The 16,219-nt window shown below is 53.4% G+C and overlaps 1 protein-coding gene and 1 long non-coding RNA gene across 10 annotated transcripts in view; one reads left to right on the top strand and one right to left on the bottom strand.

Moving 5' to 3' along the window:
• Positions 1 to 11,584, top strand: part of LOC310904274 (schwannomin-interacting protein 1) — a gene marked incomplete at its 3' end in the record, with an annotated part of 139,996 nt that extends 128,412 nt beyond the window's left edge. For 8 of the 9 annotated variants that reach the window (XM_083848751.1, XM_083848752.1, XM_083848753.1 and 5 more), the window contains 6 exons: positions 3,328 to 3,446; positions 6,411 to 6,528; positions 7,215 to 7,412; positions 7,533 to 7,656; positions 8,653 to 8,746; positions 9,342 to 11,584. In XM_083848751.1, coding sequence (XP_083704877.1) covers positions 3,328 to 3,446; positions 6,411 to 6,528; positions 7,215 to 7,412; positions 7,533 to 7,656; positions 8,653 to 8,746; positions 9,342 to 9,393 — 705 coding nt within the window. Of the gene's footprint in view, positions 1 to 3,327; positions 3,447 to 6,410; positions 6,529 to 7,214; positions 7,413 to 7,532; positions 7,657 to 8,652; positions 8,751 to 9,341 lie in introns of those variants that run through there. The other variant, XM_083848750.1, reaches the window with a different exon arrangement.
• Positions 9,836 to 16,030, bottom strand: LOC310904276. Its single transcript, XR_014588175.1, has 2 exons — positions 15,071 to 16,030; positions 9,836 to 14,307 (listed from the first exon to the last, which is right to left on the bottom strand). It is a non-coding gene; the product is annotated as an uncharacterized lncRNA (long non-coding RNA).
• Positions 16,031 to 16,219: the final 189 nt, after the last annotated feature.

Here is a 16,219-nt window from a genome sequence, read left to right as displayed (position 1 = left end):
GCTAAAATGGGTCAGGCAGCCGTAGCGGCCTAACGCTGAGGAACGGGGCGGCACTCGGCCCCCGCCACGCGGCCCGAGCACCGGAGGAGCTGCGGGAGGCAGCAGGGTGCTGGGACAGGCACACGGCCGCGGGCAGAAAGCATCGAAAAATCTCCCCGTGTCCCAGGCAGGATGGAGGCCGAGGCCACCAGTTGTTATAAAAGCGATTAAAATTGAAGGGGCCGAGACGCGGCCCGCGCAGGACGGCAGGGAGGGACCCTGGCAGCGTCAGGAGGGTGCCACGGTGCTGCCGGCCGCAGGGCGCCCCGAGGCTTCTGTCCCGATTTGTGTCCTCAGGGCCCGCGTCCCACAGCGTCGCTGCAGGTGCCAGCTCAGAGCTACGGAGCTCCCAGCTTTCCAACACGGCGTGAAGGTGTGAAGTCCTCATAAATTCACAGCTTTCCAGGTTTTTTATCTCATCAGCTTCCTATCAGATTTTTTTTTCCCGCTTATCAACCCAACAACTTTTTTTTAAAAAAAAAATATGTATTTTTTAAAATCTTTTTCCACTGGCTGTCCTGAGGGTGGCTCTCTCCAAGGAACGCGATGGCCTCGCCGCGAGGATGAGCCGGGGGCCGGGGCGCCGCGATGCGTCGGGGCGGGCGCACGTGGAGCGGAGCGGAGCGGTGATGTAGAGCCCAAATCGCTCTGCATCGTCAGCAAAGAGCGGAGAGAAAATTGCAGCAGACGTGCGAGCGGCAATAATTGCAGCGTCTGGCGCTGCTGGGCCCGCGCTCCTGCCTTCCTGAGCAGCTTCAGCTTCTCCCGGCGAGTTGCCTTCATCTCGTGGGGGCTGCGCAGCGCCGCACCTCTCGTGGAGATGCTCCCACCTGCCTTGGGGACCTCACCCGCCGGCGTGGGGAAGCAGGAATTCCGCCTCGTCCCGTAAAAACCACAGGCTAACAGAGCAGCCTTCAGCGACACAGCGGGCCCCCCGTTTGGAAACACGTGTATTTTTCGTTTCAGTGTCAAAGTGCATATTTAAATAACGCGGTTTTATATTTTCCTTGCTAGTACCTTTACATTTTATTCAATGCATTATTTTTTATATACAAAGTGGGTATGTTTGATAGTCAAAAAAAAAAAAAAACCCACATGCAATTTTCCTTCTCGATTTCCAGTTTTCGGCGCTCCGCTCAGGATGTATAATGCAGCTGGTGGGTAATTTGTCTAAAGCATAAAGTTCAGTTCCCTCAGGCATATTATATTTCTTAGTAACTGTTCCCTACTTTATAATAACAAATAGGGCTCTCGATTTCTTTATGGTCATTATCCTGTGTCTGTTTTATAAAATGGGAGACGCTGAGTTCGGTACTGGGAATACTGTTATTTAGTATCCTCAGTAATGGCCTGGAAGAGAAAACAAATTGCACATTGATTAACTGTACAGATGTCAAACGGGGAGCAGCTGCAGCCTCCTCGGGACACGGAGCAAAATTATAAAAGCTCTGGAGAGAGAGCACCGGCTGAAGGGGGAAAAATGTGTGAGAGCGCTCCGTAGATCCGCGTGTTTTAATGCAAAACAGCGATTTTCTGCGCGTGCTGAGGGGTGGAGGGTGGGGTGGGATGGGATGGGATGGGATGGGATGGGATGGGATGGGATGGGATGGGATGGGATGGGGTCCTCTGTCCACCAGCAGCCCATGGAGGTGGCTCTGGCTCCCGGTGTCTGGGCGAGACGAGAATGGGCATGGAAAAGAGGCAGATGGGAGGGTAAGGGCGAGGATCGCCTCCGTGGCAGAAGGGGGGAGGAGGAGTATCCGTGCTTACATGAAATATTAACGTGCCTTGGGGACGTACCCGGGGATGCATCTGGCACTCGGAAGCAGCTGAGCTCGGAGCCGGGGCATTAGTAAGCTCTTTCTGAAGCAGGGAGGCTGCAGGGTGTACGTTTACCGGTGCTGCTCCCAGCCCTGCTCGCGTGTGGCCGGGGGGCCGCGATGGGCAGCACGAGGGACACGCGTGGGCAGCCCCCGCCCTGCCCTTGCTCCGCTGCAAAACCCGTTCCCCCTGCGGTACGTCGTGTTGCTTCGTCTCTCCTTGGTTGCTCCTCGAAACAGCGGCTCCTCTCCCGAGTTCCCCGAGGGCTGGCAGGCTGCCGGGCCGGGAGCATCTTCACTACACGGTGGTTTGCATGGGGAACAAAACAAAAAAAAAAAATCATTTGAGGGTGTTTGCTTTATGTTCTTCAAGCGTTGTCTCTGGTCGATCGGTACTTTTGTCTCTGTGCTGCTACCGCCAGCAGGGCTGGCTGTGTTTCCTCGAAAGGCGACTCAGTTCGGGATTGTTGGCTGCTGAAAGCTTAAAAAACAACAAAAAAATATATATATATCTAGGCGTAACTTCCAAGAACAGGAGCTGAACGTGGAAAATTCAGTACCCCTTGATGCCAGGGGGGTTACTTTTAATATTTTAAGTTATTTGTAGAGGTGAAAGAGGAGTTAGGTTACAGATGAAGCGTGTGTGTTGGTAAGGGCTTGGCAGTGTAACGGGCAGTGTGCTGCTGTAAGATAGGCGGCCGGTACTGGAGTCACATTAAATGATTAGCTATTTTTAGCTAATAATTCGCATTTCATTCCGTGTCACTTCCTTCTGTCAGATAAAGATACTTTGTTTTAGTCGGGTAAAATACGGGAGGCACGTCTATATTAGCAGCGTGGAGTGCGGTCCGTGCCTGCCTGGCACGTCTTCTGCCGTTGGGTATCCCTGAGGAGTTGTTCTGTGTTACTTTGCAATGAAACGTTTCAGGGCTCCCAAAAGTTCCTTCTGCCAATTATTCGCCTTCTTTTAAGAAGTCGTTGCCAGCATCGGCGCATAATCCGTTGCCGGCAGCCCCCCGGTGCGGTAGTGCTGTTAATTTGGGCGTGGATCCGTGATTCTCATCTGTCGCACGCCGATTACTCACACCGCCCTCTCCGTAGCCATCGATGGGTGATTCCTTGTAAATCGTTGTGTAGCCTGACTTTATCCCAGGTACGCACACGCGTGAATGCATTTTTAAAGCCATGGATAATTTGATGGCAAAGGTTAAAACCCGCCCTGCACGTCGGTTGCCCAGGGGGCCGTGCAATTTCGGAAAGTGCCGCTGGGGGAAGTGGAGGCACTGCTGGTGCCAGCACGGCCTCGGTGGCTGTGTGTACCCCCAGGTCTCACCAGATATAAGCGCAGACGTGCATCAGGAAGGCTCCCCGGGTGCTGAGCCCCCTTGTGCACGGGCCTGGCCGCGTCCCGCTGGGCACGGTGACCCCGCCGCCCGCCTCACGCCGCCCCGCGCTCCTTCCCTCGCAGGCGCAGAAGAATGAGCGCGAGTCCATCAGGCAGAAGTTGGCGCTCGGCAGCTTCTTCGACGATGGCCCGGGACTGTACACCAGCTGCAGCAAGAGCGGCAAGCCCAGCCTCTCCTCCCGGTACGTGGGGCGCGGGTGATGGTGGGGGGAGCCGGGGCTGGGGCCGGGAGAAGGGCCGGGTAGCGGGGTTTGCCACGGGAGTCTCTGAGTTGAGCTGCGAAATCCTCAGAATTTGAATATCGTAGTGGAAGACGTGCATGCCCGAAGCAGGAGGGGCTTGGTAGTTATTCCTGGGTTAGCTTGGTGAAAGCTCATAAAAAAAAAAACCACTCGGTTGTGAAAACACATCTTCCTTGGGTGGTTCGGGAGGTGGCAGCCTGCTAGAAGTGGATCTCTCTCCGATAATTACCCTGGTGGTAGCGTATTGGTGGAGCTTCTTCTCCTTTGCTGAATTTACCTTCAGCTGCCTCCTGAAATACCTGCAGTGTGTGTCGTCAGTGTTGCCCCTGGGATACGGCAAGGTCTCCGGCTTTCCAGCCAAGAAATTTGGGGAAACGAGCGTGCGGGGAGCAGAGCGGCAGCGTGGTCCTGGCCCGGGCAGCAGCCTTGGGGGCTTGTGAGACGTGGCGTGATGGGGACAGGCCCCAGGTGTGCCGGGGGGGGCCCACAGCTCTTGGAAAGCCTCCCATGCTTGGGTCCCATGCCTCGGCATGGCCAGGAAAAAAGCCGGGAGAGGCATAAAAGCAGGAGGAATGCTGCTAGTACAGCAGAGAGGTGTGCAATTGCAAAATTCGACTGAGCCGCAAGGCATCTGAAAGGGAAAGCTGTGGTGCGCTGCGTAGTTACAGCTAAACCAGTAACCACTACCTCGTAATTATGGTGCAGGTCTAATTAACACTGCGCAGCAGGGTTTGGCAGCTGTGCCCTGAGAAAATACCGGGTGTACCTGAGTGCTTTGGCATTTTGTTAGTATTTATAGTCCAGGCGAAGCGCTGGTACACGCTGCACGTGTCAGGACACCTACAGGCTTTCAGAACCAGCAGAGGCTGACCTGCTCCCGGAGAAGGGGCTGGCACCGCTCGGCTTCCCGTGGGCCACGTTTCCGGTGCCACATGGACACAGGCTGGATGTGAGGGGGGTGGCAGTCCCTGTACCTCCACGTGGTGCTCCCAGTCCTTGTCCCAGTACCACGAGGCAAGCACAGGGCGCAGCCACGCACTGCAGCACCCTCTTCCAGGCCGGTCGCTGCCTCCCAGCTGCTCACCGCTTTAATCCAGGCTTTTTACAACACGGCCAGCATCCTGTTCCTACCGCTCCCGTGCTCCCAGAGGTGCCTCGTCTGCCTCTCTGCTAGGAGACGTGTGGTTTGGGCATTTAGGTCACGCTCTTGACACGTAGGCATCCTGCAGGCCCCGTTTTGCACTTGCTCTCCCCTTTCTGCGTGAAGCAGTTTTAAGCCAAGCCGAAGGCAGCATCCTGCTCCCCGTCCTGGGTACCCACATGTATTTAGCTTGGCTTAAAAGCTTGTGCGTAATTGTTAATGCTATCGTATAGTGATGATGAATAAAAAATACCACTAAATCAAATATAAAATTGGAGTTTGCTGCCTGTAAGTACCCATATAATCCCCCTTGTTGCAGAGTTTGTGCGTGGGCCTGCCCCATCTTAGGCACGTGGTGGTGGGGCCTGGTGGTGCTGACCCCAGAAACCTCTGCCTCCTGGGGATATTTTTTAATATGAATTTGGAATAAGAGCAAAGACTGAGCGGGATCTGTAGGAGGCAAATGGGCCCGGCCCTGCCGTCGGGTGCCCAGGACACGCAGCGGGAAGGCTGATAATCGCAGTCGTCGGCTGCTGTGCCCCATGAACGCCAGTGTGGGGCTTCGCAAATACGGTTTTGTAAAAGGAGTTGCTACGAGATGATTATCTGGCCAGAGGCACCAGATGAAGTGGTTTCACCCGGTTCTCGGTGCACCACGGCTGCTGCTCCAAACCTGCCCCGGCCAGTCGGCGGCACGGGCCTGACTGGGATGGCGACCTGTGGGAATGGCTGAACTGGGAGCAGCCCGCCTGCACTCAGCAGGGCCGGTGCTGGCTCCGGAGGGGTCGATGCTTGGCCTGAGGCTGCTGAATGTGGTCATCGATGAGCTGGAAATAATTGCAATATCACAGCTCGTAACGCGAAGGGTAGCGGGAGTGAAATCGTCTGGGATTCGGGCGGCTGCGCTGGGTGACAGGGGGGTCTCCCCACCTCCCTCCTGCCCTTGCCTTGCTCAGCAGCAGGGTTAGGGCTGTGCTGCTTCCCTTCTCCCTCTCACTTAGGAGCTGATCGCTAACTGTGGTTATTTGAGCAAAAGCCGGGAAGGTTTCAGCCGTAGAAGCAGCCGTGCGATGCAGCAGTGCCTCTTGGCCACGAACAGGCTTATTACCCTCCTAAATAAATCATTTTGGTCATCCCACGTTATCTTGTATTAAAGGCCGCCCGCGATGACGAAGCTCTGCGGTATCTCGGCAGTTCTGAAGTTCATCAATAGATGGTGGTAGAGGCTTTGTATCGTTGTGGAGCCGGGCGTTTTCAGTCCCTTGGGGGATGCCCCTTAGAAACGCTGGCCTGGCTCAGAGGAGGCAGCCTGCCTGGGACCTGTCCCCATCGGCACCAGCATTTGGCCCTGGTCTGCTGCTGGTGGGGCTTTGGGGCTGCTCGGGGCCGAGCAGGGCATCGCTGTGCTGCTGGTCCTCCGCGGGGCATGGCCACGGGGGAGAGGCAGCTGCATCGGGCCGCAGCCTGGCACCGAGGTTGTTCCTCTCAGCGCGTGAGAGTTGAGGTAAAAGGGTGTGTTTCCACATCAAATAATAGCTCTGGGACCGTCTTCGTAGGGAAAAAATGTGCAAGTGGTTGTATTTTTCTTAGGTCAATGCAAAATCAGGCAAGCAGGGCCTGCAGCTGCCGGTGCTGCAGCACCTCGCCTGCAGGCCTTGTCGACACGGTGGGGAGAAGCGCAGGATCCCAGCACAGTGTCCAGCCCTATTCCTGTCCCCGTCCCCGTCCCCATCCCCGAGTTGTCACCTCTCCTTCCCCTGCAGGCTCCAAAGCGGGATGAACCTGCAGATCTGCTTCGTGAACGACAGCGGCAGCGACAAGGACAGCGACGCCGATGACAGCAAGACAGAGACCAGCCTGGACACGCCTTTGTCGCCCATGGTAGGTCTGGGAGCGCCTCTCGTAGGGGTGTAGGGCACAAAAACCTTAACGCCGTCCCTAAGGGGAACCCGTGGAGAGCGGAGCCTATTAAAACTGCAGCGCTAAACCCCAGAGCAGCATCTTCAGTCGTCAATAAAAGAAATGCGAGGTGCTGAGAGGCAGATAGCACATTGCCCCTGCGTAGCAGAGACCTGCTGCAGACACCAGCCGCCTCCGTGGGCAGTGTTCCTTCTCTGCCCTCCTTTCTCTGTGGGTCTGATAATTGCCTGGGCAGTAATGGATTCGAAGCCATATCAGCTCCCACCAGCTTTCCTCTCTTCTTTTCCTCTGCGAATATAACACAGAGGCCCCAGACATGTGCTAGGCTTTCCTCCAGAATAACCAGCCTGTCCTCTAAACACCTATTGATCTGCTTGGCTCTCCTTTGAATTTCATGTGCTCAAGCTGCCGCTGGTACTCAAAGGAGGCAAAATCACTGTTTGGTTTTTAAAAATAATCTTGCAGAGTTAATTTAAAAAAATAATAATTTAAAAAAAAAAATGTATGTTTCACCTTGTCTGTAGAAATCATACCATTTGTGAGTGTACCAAAAGGCGATAAGGTGCAAGCCAAATGCTTTGCTCTGTCCCCACTGGCGGCGGCGGTGGCGGTGCCGGGCTGTAACGGCTGCGTGTCTGCTTCCCTAGAGCAAGCAGAGCTCTTCCTACTCCGACAGAGACACGACCGAGGAGGAGTCCGAGTCCCTCGATGACATGGATTTTCTCACCAGACAAAAGAAACTCCAAGCCGAAGCCAAAATGGCCTTGGCTATGGCAAAGCCCATGGCCAAAATGCAGGTGGAGGTGGAAAAGCAGAACAGGAAGAAATCTCCGGTAGCCGATCTTGTAAGTGCGGGGCTGGGACCGCTGCCCATTGCTCCTCTGGCTTTATCGTAAATAATTACAAATAAAAACAATTACAAATAATTCAGGGAAATAATTAAAGAGTTGAAACTTTATTTCCAGCTGCCACATATGCCTCATATAAGCGAATGCCTGATGAAGAGAAGCTTAAAACCCACTGATTTGAGAGACATGACTATCGGGCAGCTACAAGTGATAGTCAATGATCTCCACTCGCAGATAGAAAGTAAGTCGTATTTGTTTAATTCTTCTTTGGCGTGTCCCGTCTACTTCTGGGTGTACATAAAAATGTTGGTAAATGTACAATAACACAAATACGAGCTGCACTGCGGAAGCTGGAGGTGGATTTTTTGCCAGATTTGGCTCCTTTTTCCCTTCTGTTTTTTTCCACAAAGCACTCGGAGTGCTCTGTAATGTAGCGATGGTGGTGGCAGCATTGCTCCAGCAACTGACACATCATTTGTAACTCAAAACCTTGTCAGGTAAAAATAGTCTCGGGACATCTGGAAGATGCTGCCAGTTCTATGGCTTTATGCAGCTTTATGGCTGCGTTTTCCTATGACGCTGTGCTGTGGCATCAGGAACATCCACAAGGGGGGAAACTCCAGTCTAGTAGGCAGCCTGGGCACGTAGACTCTGGTGAACGTGCTGCTCAGGCAGCTTGCAGCGAGTTAACATGTTTCATGGGGCCTTGCGTTTGCCTCCTTGTCTGTCTTTGCTCTCTCCAAAGGATGCAGGGTTTTTCCCCCAGGCATCTCCACCTTCCAGTGCCAACAACTAATTAATCTTGGAGGAAACTTCTCTGGTGGCTGTAGGTCAAAAAAAATGAAAAAAATGTTTATTGGGCTCCCTTGCTGCTCTGTAATTGCTCCCGTTCGTTAATTAGCATCCCTCCTGGCAGCCTCGCAGCCCTCTGCTAGGGATGTTGAGCTGCTCGGTGACTGCCCCTGGTTTCTGCCTGCAGGTGGGCAGCAGCGGCCGCTCCTCTTCCCGTGTTCACACCACAGGCAGGGATGCTGCCCGGGGTGCAAGTGGTGCCTAAATACCCCCAGGCTGGATGCTTGCTGCAGTTTTTATTGCTCAGAACTCTTCCCCATGAATACACAGAAGCTGTAGCACTGGGGCTCGAGCCCCAGAAGCACCAAGAAATTTATTCAATTACAATATTACAAGCTTGCCCCCGGGTACAGCACCAACTCCCCGCCTTTCTCTCCGGCCCCAGGCTTGAACGAGGAGCTGGTGCAGCTGCTGCTCATCCGGGATGAGCTGCACACGGAGCAGGACGCGATGCTGGTGGACATCGAGGACCTGACCAGGTGAGGGGGGCCTGCATGTGTTTCCCTTCACTCGGGACCTGGCTCCCTGGTGGCAACACGGACGGAGCTTCTTTTAGCAGAGTTTCAGTCCTAGAGGTTTTGGGTTGGCGGTGACAAAGCACTCAGGGTTTGTGGGACAAAATCCCACACAAGCAGGAGCTGCAGGGAGACGAGCGCCAGAACAGCAGGCTTGATCCTGCATAGGTGTCTCCTGTGCTTTGGAAAAACACTTTGCTTCCAAAGTGCAGTGAGCGGGGGTTCAGTAAGCAGAGGAATTTGGCAGCCCGGTCAGCGCCGTGGTGGCGGTGCCGCATCCTGGCATTGTTTGCGGCCGGGGACGCCTCAGTTCCCTGCAGAAGGGGAGGAAGTGCCCGAGGCTGAAGCAGACCCCGCGGGGAAGGTGTTTCCTGGCGGAGGAAGCGTTCCCTTCCTGACCTGGAGCAGCCGGGCCAGCCCGCCCGTGGCCTCGCTCGGGGCTGCATTTCCTCGGGAAGCGCTGCCAGAGCGGCGCGGCTGTGGCCGTGCCTCCGTCGGGTGGGTTTGCCTCCCTCCCACTGAGTACCAGTAACAGGGCAGCTTCTTTCCCTCCTCCCAGACATGCCGAGAGCCAGCAGAAGCACATGGCAGAGAAGATGCCGGCAAAGTAAACCGAGACGCCATCAGAGCAGAGATGGAGCTCGCCTGTCCTTCGCTTCTGTGTCTGTACAAATGCTGATGTCCACGGTGGCGCACCAGAAAATCAGTGTTAGTCATTGGTCGTGTCCGAAGCTTTATGTCCGGTGATTGGCCTCTGCTTCTTAATTTATTTTAATTTTTTTACTCGTGCCACTAAATATCAGGCATTTTAATAATATTATTACAGAAAATGTACAGTACTTATAACATTATAAATCATGGATGAGAAGAGAGGGTAGTTTAACTTTATTTTTGTTTGCTTAGAGATTTTAAGTTGAACAATATTTTACCATTGACTACTTTTTTATCCTTCACTGTAGTTTTAAATAAAGAGACTGTACTTGACGGTGCTATACAAGTCAAAAAATACATGCCTGCCTCGTAGTGAAGTTGTAGCTTTCAGTAATATGTACATTTTAATCAGTTTTCAACATTTTGTGAATGTTGACTACCTGACATTCATTTTTAGATGTGCTATTAACATTCGGTTGGATTCAAAGAGTTACCTTGGAAGTTTTATGTATAAAGATGTAAAATAAAAATTTAAAAAATTGTTTCATATGATATGTCTTTTTGTTGACTAGTGGTTGACTTGGTGATGCACCAGTAATGTACTCGTCTAACTAAATGTGCAATTCCTAATTTGCCATCACCAGAAAGAGCCTTTTTTGCCTATCACATAAAACTATGGAGAGAAGACAGGATTTTTGTAGAGTTATTTATTTGTAAGTTCATAATGTATGTATGACATGGACTTAAGATATTCTTCTATAATAACATTCACCGGGCCCTAATATTGTGACTATTGTTAGAATCAGCAGGCACATACAGTAGATGTTTTTATATTTTATTGTCTGGGCTAAATATTTAAATGACTCACCAGTGTCAGAAATAATAATAATAAAAGAAAAAAAATCTATGTTAAAAATCTAAGCAGCATATTAAATGTATTATATATGGTTATTGCTCACCTCTGCCTTTGGGCTGGCCTCACGTCTGCTATCCGTCCCCACCACCGTGGTGTCCGTTGTGCCCCCCTCTGCTGCCCCCCGTGTTTTTAGGAGGACGGGCACTGGGCGAGCTGGGAGCTCTGTCTCCGGCCTTAATTTCTCTGTCCCAGCGCCGGAGCAGGGCCCCAGCTCCCACCCCAGGGCTGGCCGTGGCCGGGAGCAGAAAGCTCCGCTGCCTGCACTTCGATTTTTTTTCCTCAGTGACAAATTCCTCTTAACCAAGTGTTGGGCTGATGGCTTGTTCGGGGTGTTTGCAGCAACGCATGAGCTGCATTAGAATTCCATCCCCTGCCATAAATGTGTTTTACAGAAATGATTTATCGCTTTTTTTTTTTTTTTCCCCTTCTTTCTCAGAAGCGGCACAGGCCGGGTTGTGTGAGCGCCAGACCTGCAGGGCTGGGGTCCGGGGCCCTTTGGGGCTGCCTTGCCTCGCCGAGGTGCTTTCCAAGCCCGCTCTGACAGCAAGATGCTCGCCTGCAGGCTGGCAGCGTAAACTCCGCTCATTTCACTTGCGTTTTTGGAATCTATGCAGAAAAAAAAGATGCCTGTGTTTGGGGGGTGTTTGCTTCCCTGCATCTCCTGGTTGTCTTGCTGCTGTTACCTGCATGTGGCGATAGCTGGCTGCTGGTTTTGTATTTCTGCTCTGTAAAACGTCCGTGTTTTCACCTCTGAGGCCAAAATCCCCACCCTCCGCGGGGCGCAGAAAAGCTTGGGCTCAGCTTTAAAACCGAAAAGCCCGGAGGCGTGCCAGTGGGGTGCAGAGAGCGGGGACAGTGCAGGGTCCCCACCGCCCCCGCGCCCTCCCCGCCGTCGCCCCCGGCCCCCCCGGCTCGTGCTTCAGATTTTCGGGCACTTGGGTCAGGAAGCCTGGTCAGCCCGGGGTTGTGCTCACCCGATAAGTGCCTTTAACTTGCTGGCGAGAAGCGAACCGCGCGCGTTCCGCTAACCTGCTGTCGAGGACGGTCAGCGGTTTTTCCATCTTTAAGGGTTTGGTTTTTAACAAAGAAAAAGATTTAAAAAAAAAGAAAAAAAGAGTATTGCTGGGTAACTGCATCTTCTTGGATCTCTGTCCAGTGTACTACGGTATCGTGCTGGTGTGTATGATGGCAATGCTGTGGAATTAATGGATTAAATTACGTTTTTGAAAGAAAAATGTGTTGTGTGGTTTCTGAGCTGCTGCCCCAGCCCCAGCATTTGCCTCCGGCTCCTGTGCATGGCCGGGGCCACCCCTGCAGCAGCGGCACCGAGCCGGAGCGTGGCCGAGCAAATGCTGCTGGAGCCAAACTGCACAAACCGTATGGTGCAGCCCGATTCAGTGACTCCGGTCTGCTGTTTATTCAACACTGAAGTAATGAAAAAGTTTGGATGATTTGCCCATGCCTTTGGGAAGCCGGGGGGGGACTGAAGTCCTTGCCTAAATTTGCATGTTAGGGTACCTATTAATTAACATAAACCTAAAAATAGACTTCCCCAGAACATGTACTCCGTCATCCATTCCTTTCCCAATTTTTCAGTCTCCCGCGTGTTTTCAGTTCCCCTGCACTCCCTCCCTTGGGCTGTTTCTCAGTCGGGAAAGTTTCTTTCTGTCCGTAGCAGCTCATTGATGCTGAGGCTCTACCGGGCTGTCCGTTGCCGGAGCCTTGGCTGCCGTGATGCCCGTACGCCCACGGGGAGCTGCTGCTTCCTGCACTGGGGGAATTTGGGGTGCTTGTGCGCGCCAGAGATGTGGGGATTGTTTTCTTTTTTTTTTTCCTGACGTAGCTTTTTTTGATGCTTTCCTTCTATGAATGGGGCATTTACACGGTTCCACTTAGGACTCCCATTATCAGTACTCTGACCGTGGAGCCAAATTCCCCAAAAGCGATTGAAAGAGCCCGTGGTCAGACGGTTTCTTTCGAGGGGGTGACATCAGCATGGGTGGTAGGAGGTGGTTTCTGACAGCAGCAACGGTGCCCACCCGGGCTACGAGCACCCAGCATCCCACCTATGAGTGCCCAGAACAACCCCATTGTCCCCCCTGCCCACGGGGACATCGTCGGGAAATCTCAGTTTTCAGGCAGGAGTCCCCAGATGTCACAAGCAACACCCAGCAAGTTATGTACAGGAGATGCTTGGGCCACGTTCTGTGCAGATAAATACAACCCTCAGCTCGGATGTGGCCAGCACCTGCCCTTTGCACCATCGCCCCGTCCCACCTCGTCTTGAATGAGCAGAAGAAAACATCCCTGGCAGTGGCTGTTGAAGGAAAAAGGGGGTTTGGTGACAGGCCGTCATTTATTTACCGCAAGTGTTTTAATTCCATGTGGATAAAAGCAAGCACACACTGCACAGCCGCCCTCCGTTGCCTTAGGACACGGCACCCTACGAGCCCTTCACCGCTGCGGGACTTGTGTGGCCCCGGTGGGCCCCGTTGCTGCAGGGGCAGTGACAGCACAGAGTGGGAAAAAAACGGAGGCAATTCCAGAACTTGTTTTTAGCTATTGAAATATATATTTCCTTTATGTTTGTATATATATATATATATATATATATATATATATATATATTTTATGCTAGTAGAAAATCCGCTGACTTTTCATACAATCATAGAATGGTTTGGGTTGGAAGGGACCTGAAAGCCCACCTAATTCCACCCCTCCGCCAAGGACAGGGACACCTCCCACCAGCCCAGGTTGCTCAACGCCCCATCCAACCTGGCCTTAAACACTTCTAGGGACGGGGCAGCCACAGCTTCTCTGGCAACCTGTGCCAGTTCCTCACCAGCCTTGGAGTGAAGAATTTCTTCCTTACACCCAATCTAATCCCTCCCTCTTTCAGTTTAAAGCCAGTACCCCCGTCCTATCACTACACTCCCTGACAAAAATTCCTTGCTGTCCTCCTCCTGGTCTCACAACAGAACATTTCATTTTCTTTGTGTTTTAATTCCGTCTCTTGGTCCCAAACTCATCTGTGCTTGAAAAGCATGAAATGCTACACTCAATAAAATAAAATATATATTGTTTTAAATTTGAGACAGCTGCAGGGATAACTTCCCTCCAAAATTAAAGCAGTCCTTTGGAATAGAGATGTGCTTTATAAGCCAGCTGCTTCCTGTCAAGCAAATATTGCCATTTAGGTTCCCCTTTTTTCTCCCTTTTTTTTTTCGTCCACAAGCATCACCGTGATGTGCACGCAGCCCGGGGAGGCCCGGCCCTTTCTGCACATCAGCTCCCTGGGCACTGAGGTGATGTGCAGGGAGTGAGGGGAGCATGGCGAACCACAGCAGAACACGTGTGTGAGGCCTTTTGCTGCTGTTGTTTTCTTGTTCGAAGGGAGAGGAGCGATGGGTGTGGAAGTATCGCCGTGCGGCCCCCGAGGAGGAGCAGCCCCGCGGCAGGGCTTGCGGAGGGCACCCCCAAGGAAAAGCCGTCAGGGAGCGCTTACGGTCCGAGCTCGCTTCCCTGCAGGAGCCCACGCCCAGCGCCGGGGAGTTTCTCTTCCTTCTTATTGTAAAACAAAGCGAAACCCATGCGTGCGGGACCCTGCGGCCTTCGCCTGACGCCGGTGCGGGATGCGGGGCCGGCTCCTCGTGGCTAACACCGAGCAGCACAAAGGCGGCGGGGAACACCGGCTGCAGGCCCTGCGGCTCGGCGCGATGGCCTCTTCGTCTTCCACGGGCCTGCTCAGGCCGCCACCAGCCTGTCAGCACCTCTTCTCGGTCCTAAAGCTCAGCATCTGGTGGCAAACCTGGACCCTGGTGTCTCTGCCAACAGCACCGAGCTCCCCTCAGCCTCCAGGGCCTGCGGTCTCTGGCTGGAGCCACGGACAGCAGAGGCCGGCCACCGTGCCGGTCACCGCCGTACCCACCTAACCATTGGCTTCCTAACGGCGGCAATTCTGGGGAAGAAACATGCTTTCAAAAGAAAAGTGAAATACGTAGCATTTTATGAAAAAGGGAATTGCAGAGTTTCGCTCGGATCGGCCGGGCCGGCGGCCCGCGGCAGCAGGCGTTTCCAGTCAGCCTGCTCAGCACTTCTCCGGCGGCCCGGCCGTGAAACCGCCTGCAGATGTGGAGGTGTGGGGGTAGGAATTTTCCCAGGTGTCAGCTCCTGGAGGTGCGAATGTCACAGGGACCGCGCGGAGAAAACTCCCAGCTCCCTTCTCATTTTGGGCTAGCAGCCGTGAGGGCGGGTTGTCTGCTGCCTGCAGGTACACATAGCTATGTTGGAGCTTGGCATCACCCTGGCAGCCTGCCCTCGCCCCATCCCACAGCAGAGTGACCTGGCTCTTTGCAGAGCAGGTCTAGCAGCTAGATGTAAGTGTAAGCAAAAACAAAGCCTCCATGCTCTTGGTGCCTTCACAAAGGGAGAGACATCGCCTGGAAGTGCCACCAGCCCCCTCCGCATTGCAAACTGAGGGCTTCTTATTCCCTAGAGTTGATTTTGCTCCTTGTGGTCACTGGTTTTGTGCCCTGAGACCCCCAGGACCTCCCATCCTGTCCATCATTTTCTCCTGCCACACCATTTACCTGGACTGTGCCACCATTCACCACTGTCCCCAGCCAGGCAGCTCCCCCTGGCACCACCCCAGAGGTGACACACAGGACCCGCGAGGGTCACGGACCTGCCCCACGCCGACCGCGCTCACCGAGCCTCCTTACCGGCAGCGGCTTCCTCTTCCAGCCCGCTCTGCTCAGGAAGGCTCAAAAAAGCAGCAAGGAAGGAAAAAAAAACACCTTCCCACCACACACATACAGCTGTCCAAGGGCTCCTGGTTTCAGGACCAAGCCACGCGGCAAGCGGCAAAGGGCTCCCGGCCACCAGCGTCCCGGTGCCAGCCGTCACCTCCCCGCCACCGCCTCCCACCGCCGCTTCCCCCGAAAGAGCCGCCGGCCGCAGCCGAAGCTGCCGGGAGCTCTGCAGCGCGGCCGGGCTCCAGCTGCACCCAGATGCTCCGTGGCAGAGCCGTGGTGACGACATGGAGGGAGTTCTGGCTTAAGTGCAGCTGCGAAGAGGTTAAACAAAGCAAATCCGGACATTCCTGTTGCTTTGATTACCTTAAAGAAGTGAAACAAAACTTGGTGTGCCTACGTTAAAAATAATTTCAAAATCACGTCTGTTCTGTGAATACTTTTGCCCATTTTTCAGCCATTGCTGTCCGTTCCCCCAGCACACAACTGGCAGACAAAGCTTGTTCTGTGGTTTGCAAGTGTCTAAGTTGTTTATCTGAACTTATTTTTAAGCTGGAATATAAATAAGAGTAAAATGCAAAGCGCTCTGCTGCCATGTGCTGCCAGAAGTGTTGGGTTTCTCCTACAGACAGACATTGCTTTCTTCCGATAGTTGCCTTGGTGCCAAAGCACACGGTGAGGTCCTGGGCACCCCCAGCACGAGACTGGCAGAGCATTTCGGTAAGGATCCGCATGCACTGAATCACCCCGTCCAGCCCAGCATCCGCACCACGGATACCTTCCATATTCTGCTCCTTCAGGACGAGGGTGAAGGCCTGAGTTCATCGCTAACATGATTCAAGCAATCCTGTTGCTTTCGGGAAATGCAAGAAGTGCCGCACCTGCGCATCACCTGGCCAACAAACCTCAGTGCCCCTTCTTACGGTTTGCTTTAACAGGCAGCACAGCCGAACGCCTGATTTTCCTTACCACCATCCCTTCATTCATTTCCAAGTTTACGTCCAAAGGGCAGAAGTTCTGCTTGAAGGACAAAACCTTGGTAAGCATGAGAATTGCTCTCAAGAGCGGGCGTGTCCTTGCTGGACACGTGCAGGGCTTTTTGTGAAAAGCCCTTTTTTT

This window comes from Anser anser, assembly GCF_964211835.1.
Source record: "Anser anser genome assembly, chromosome: 9".
NCBI classification, from domain to species: Eukaryota; Metazoa; Chordata; class Aves; order Anseriformes; family Anatidae; genus Anser; species Anser anser.
The sequence above is the reverse complement of the archived record's forward strand: the minus strand, read 5'-3'. Positions and strand labels throughout refer to the sequence as shown.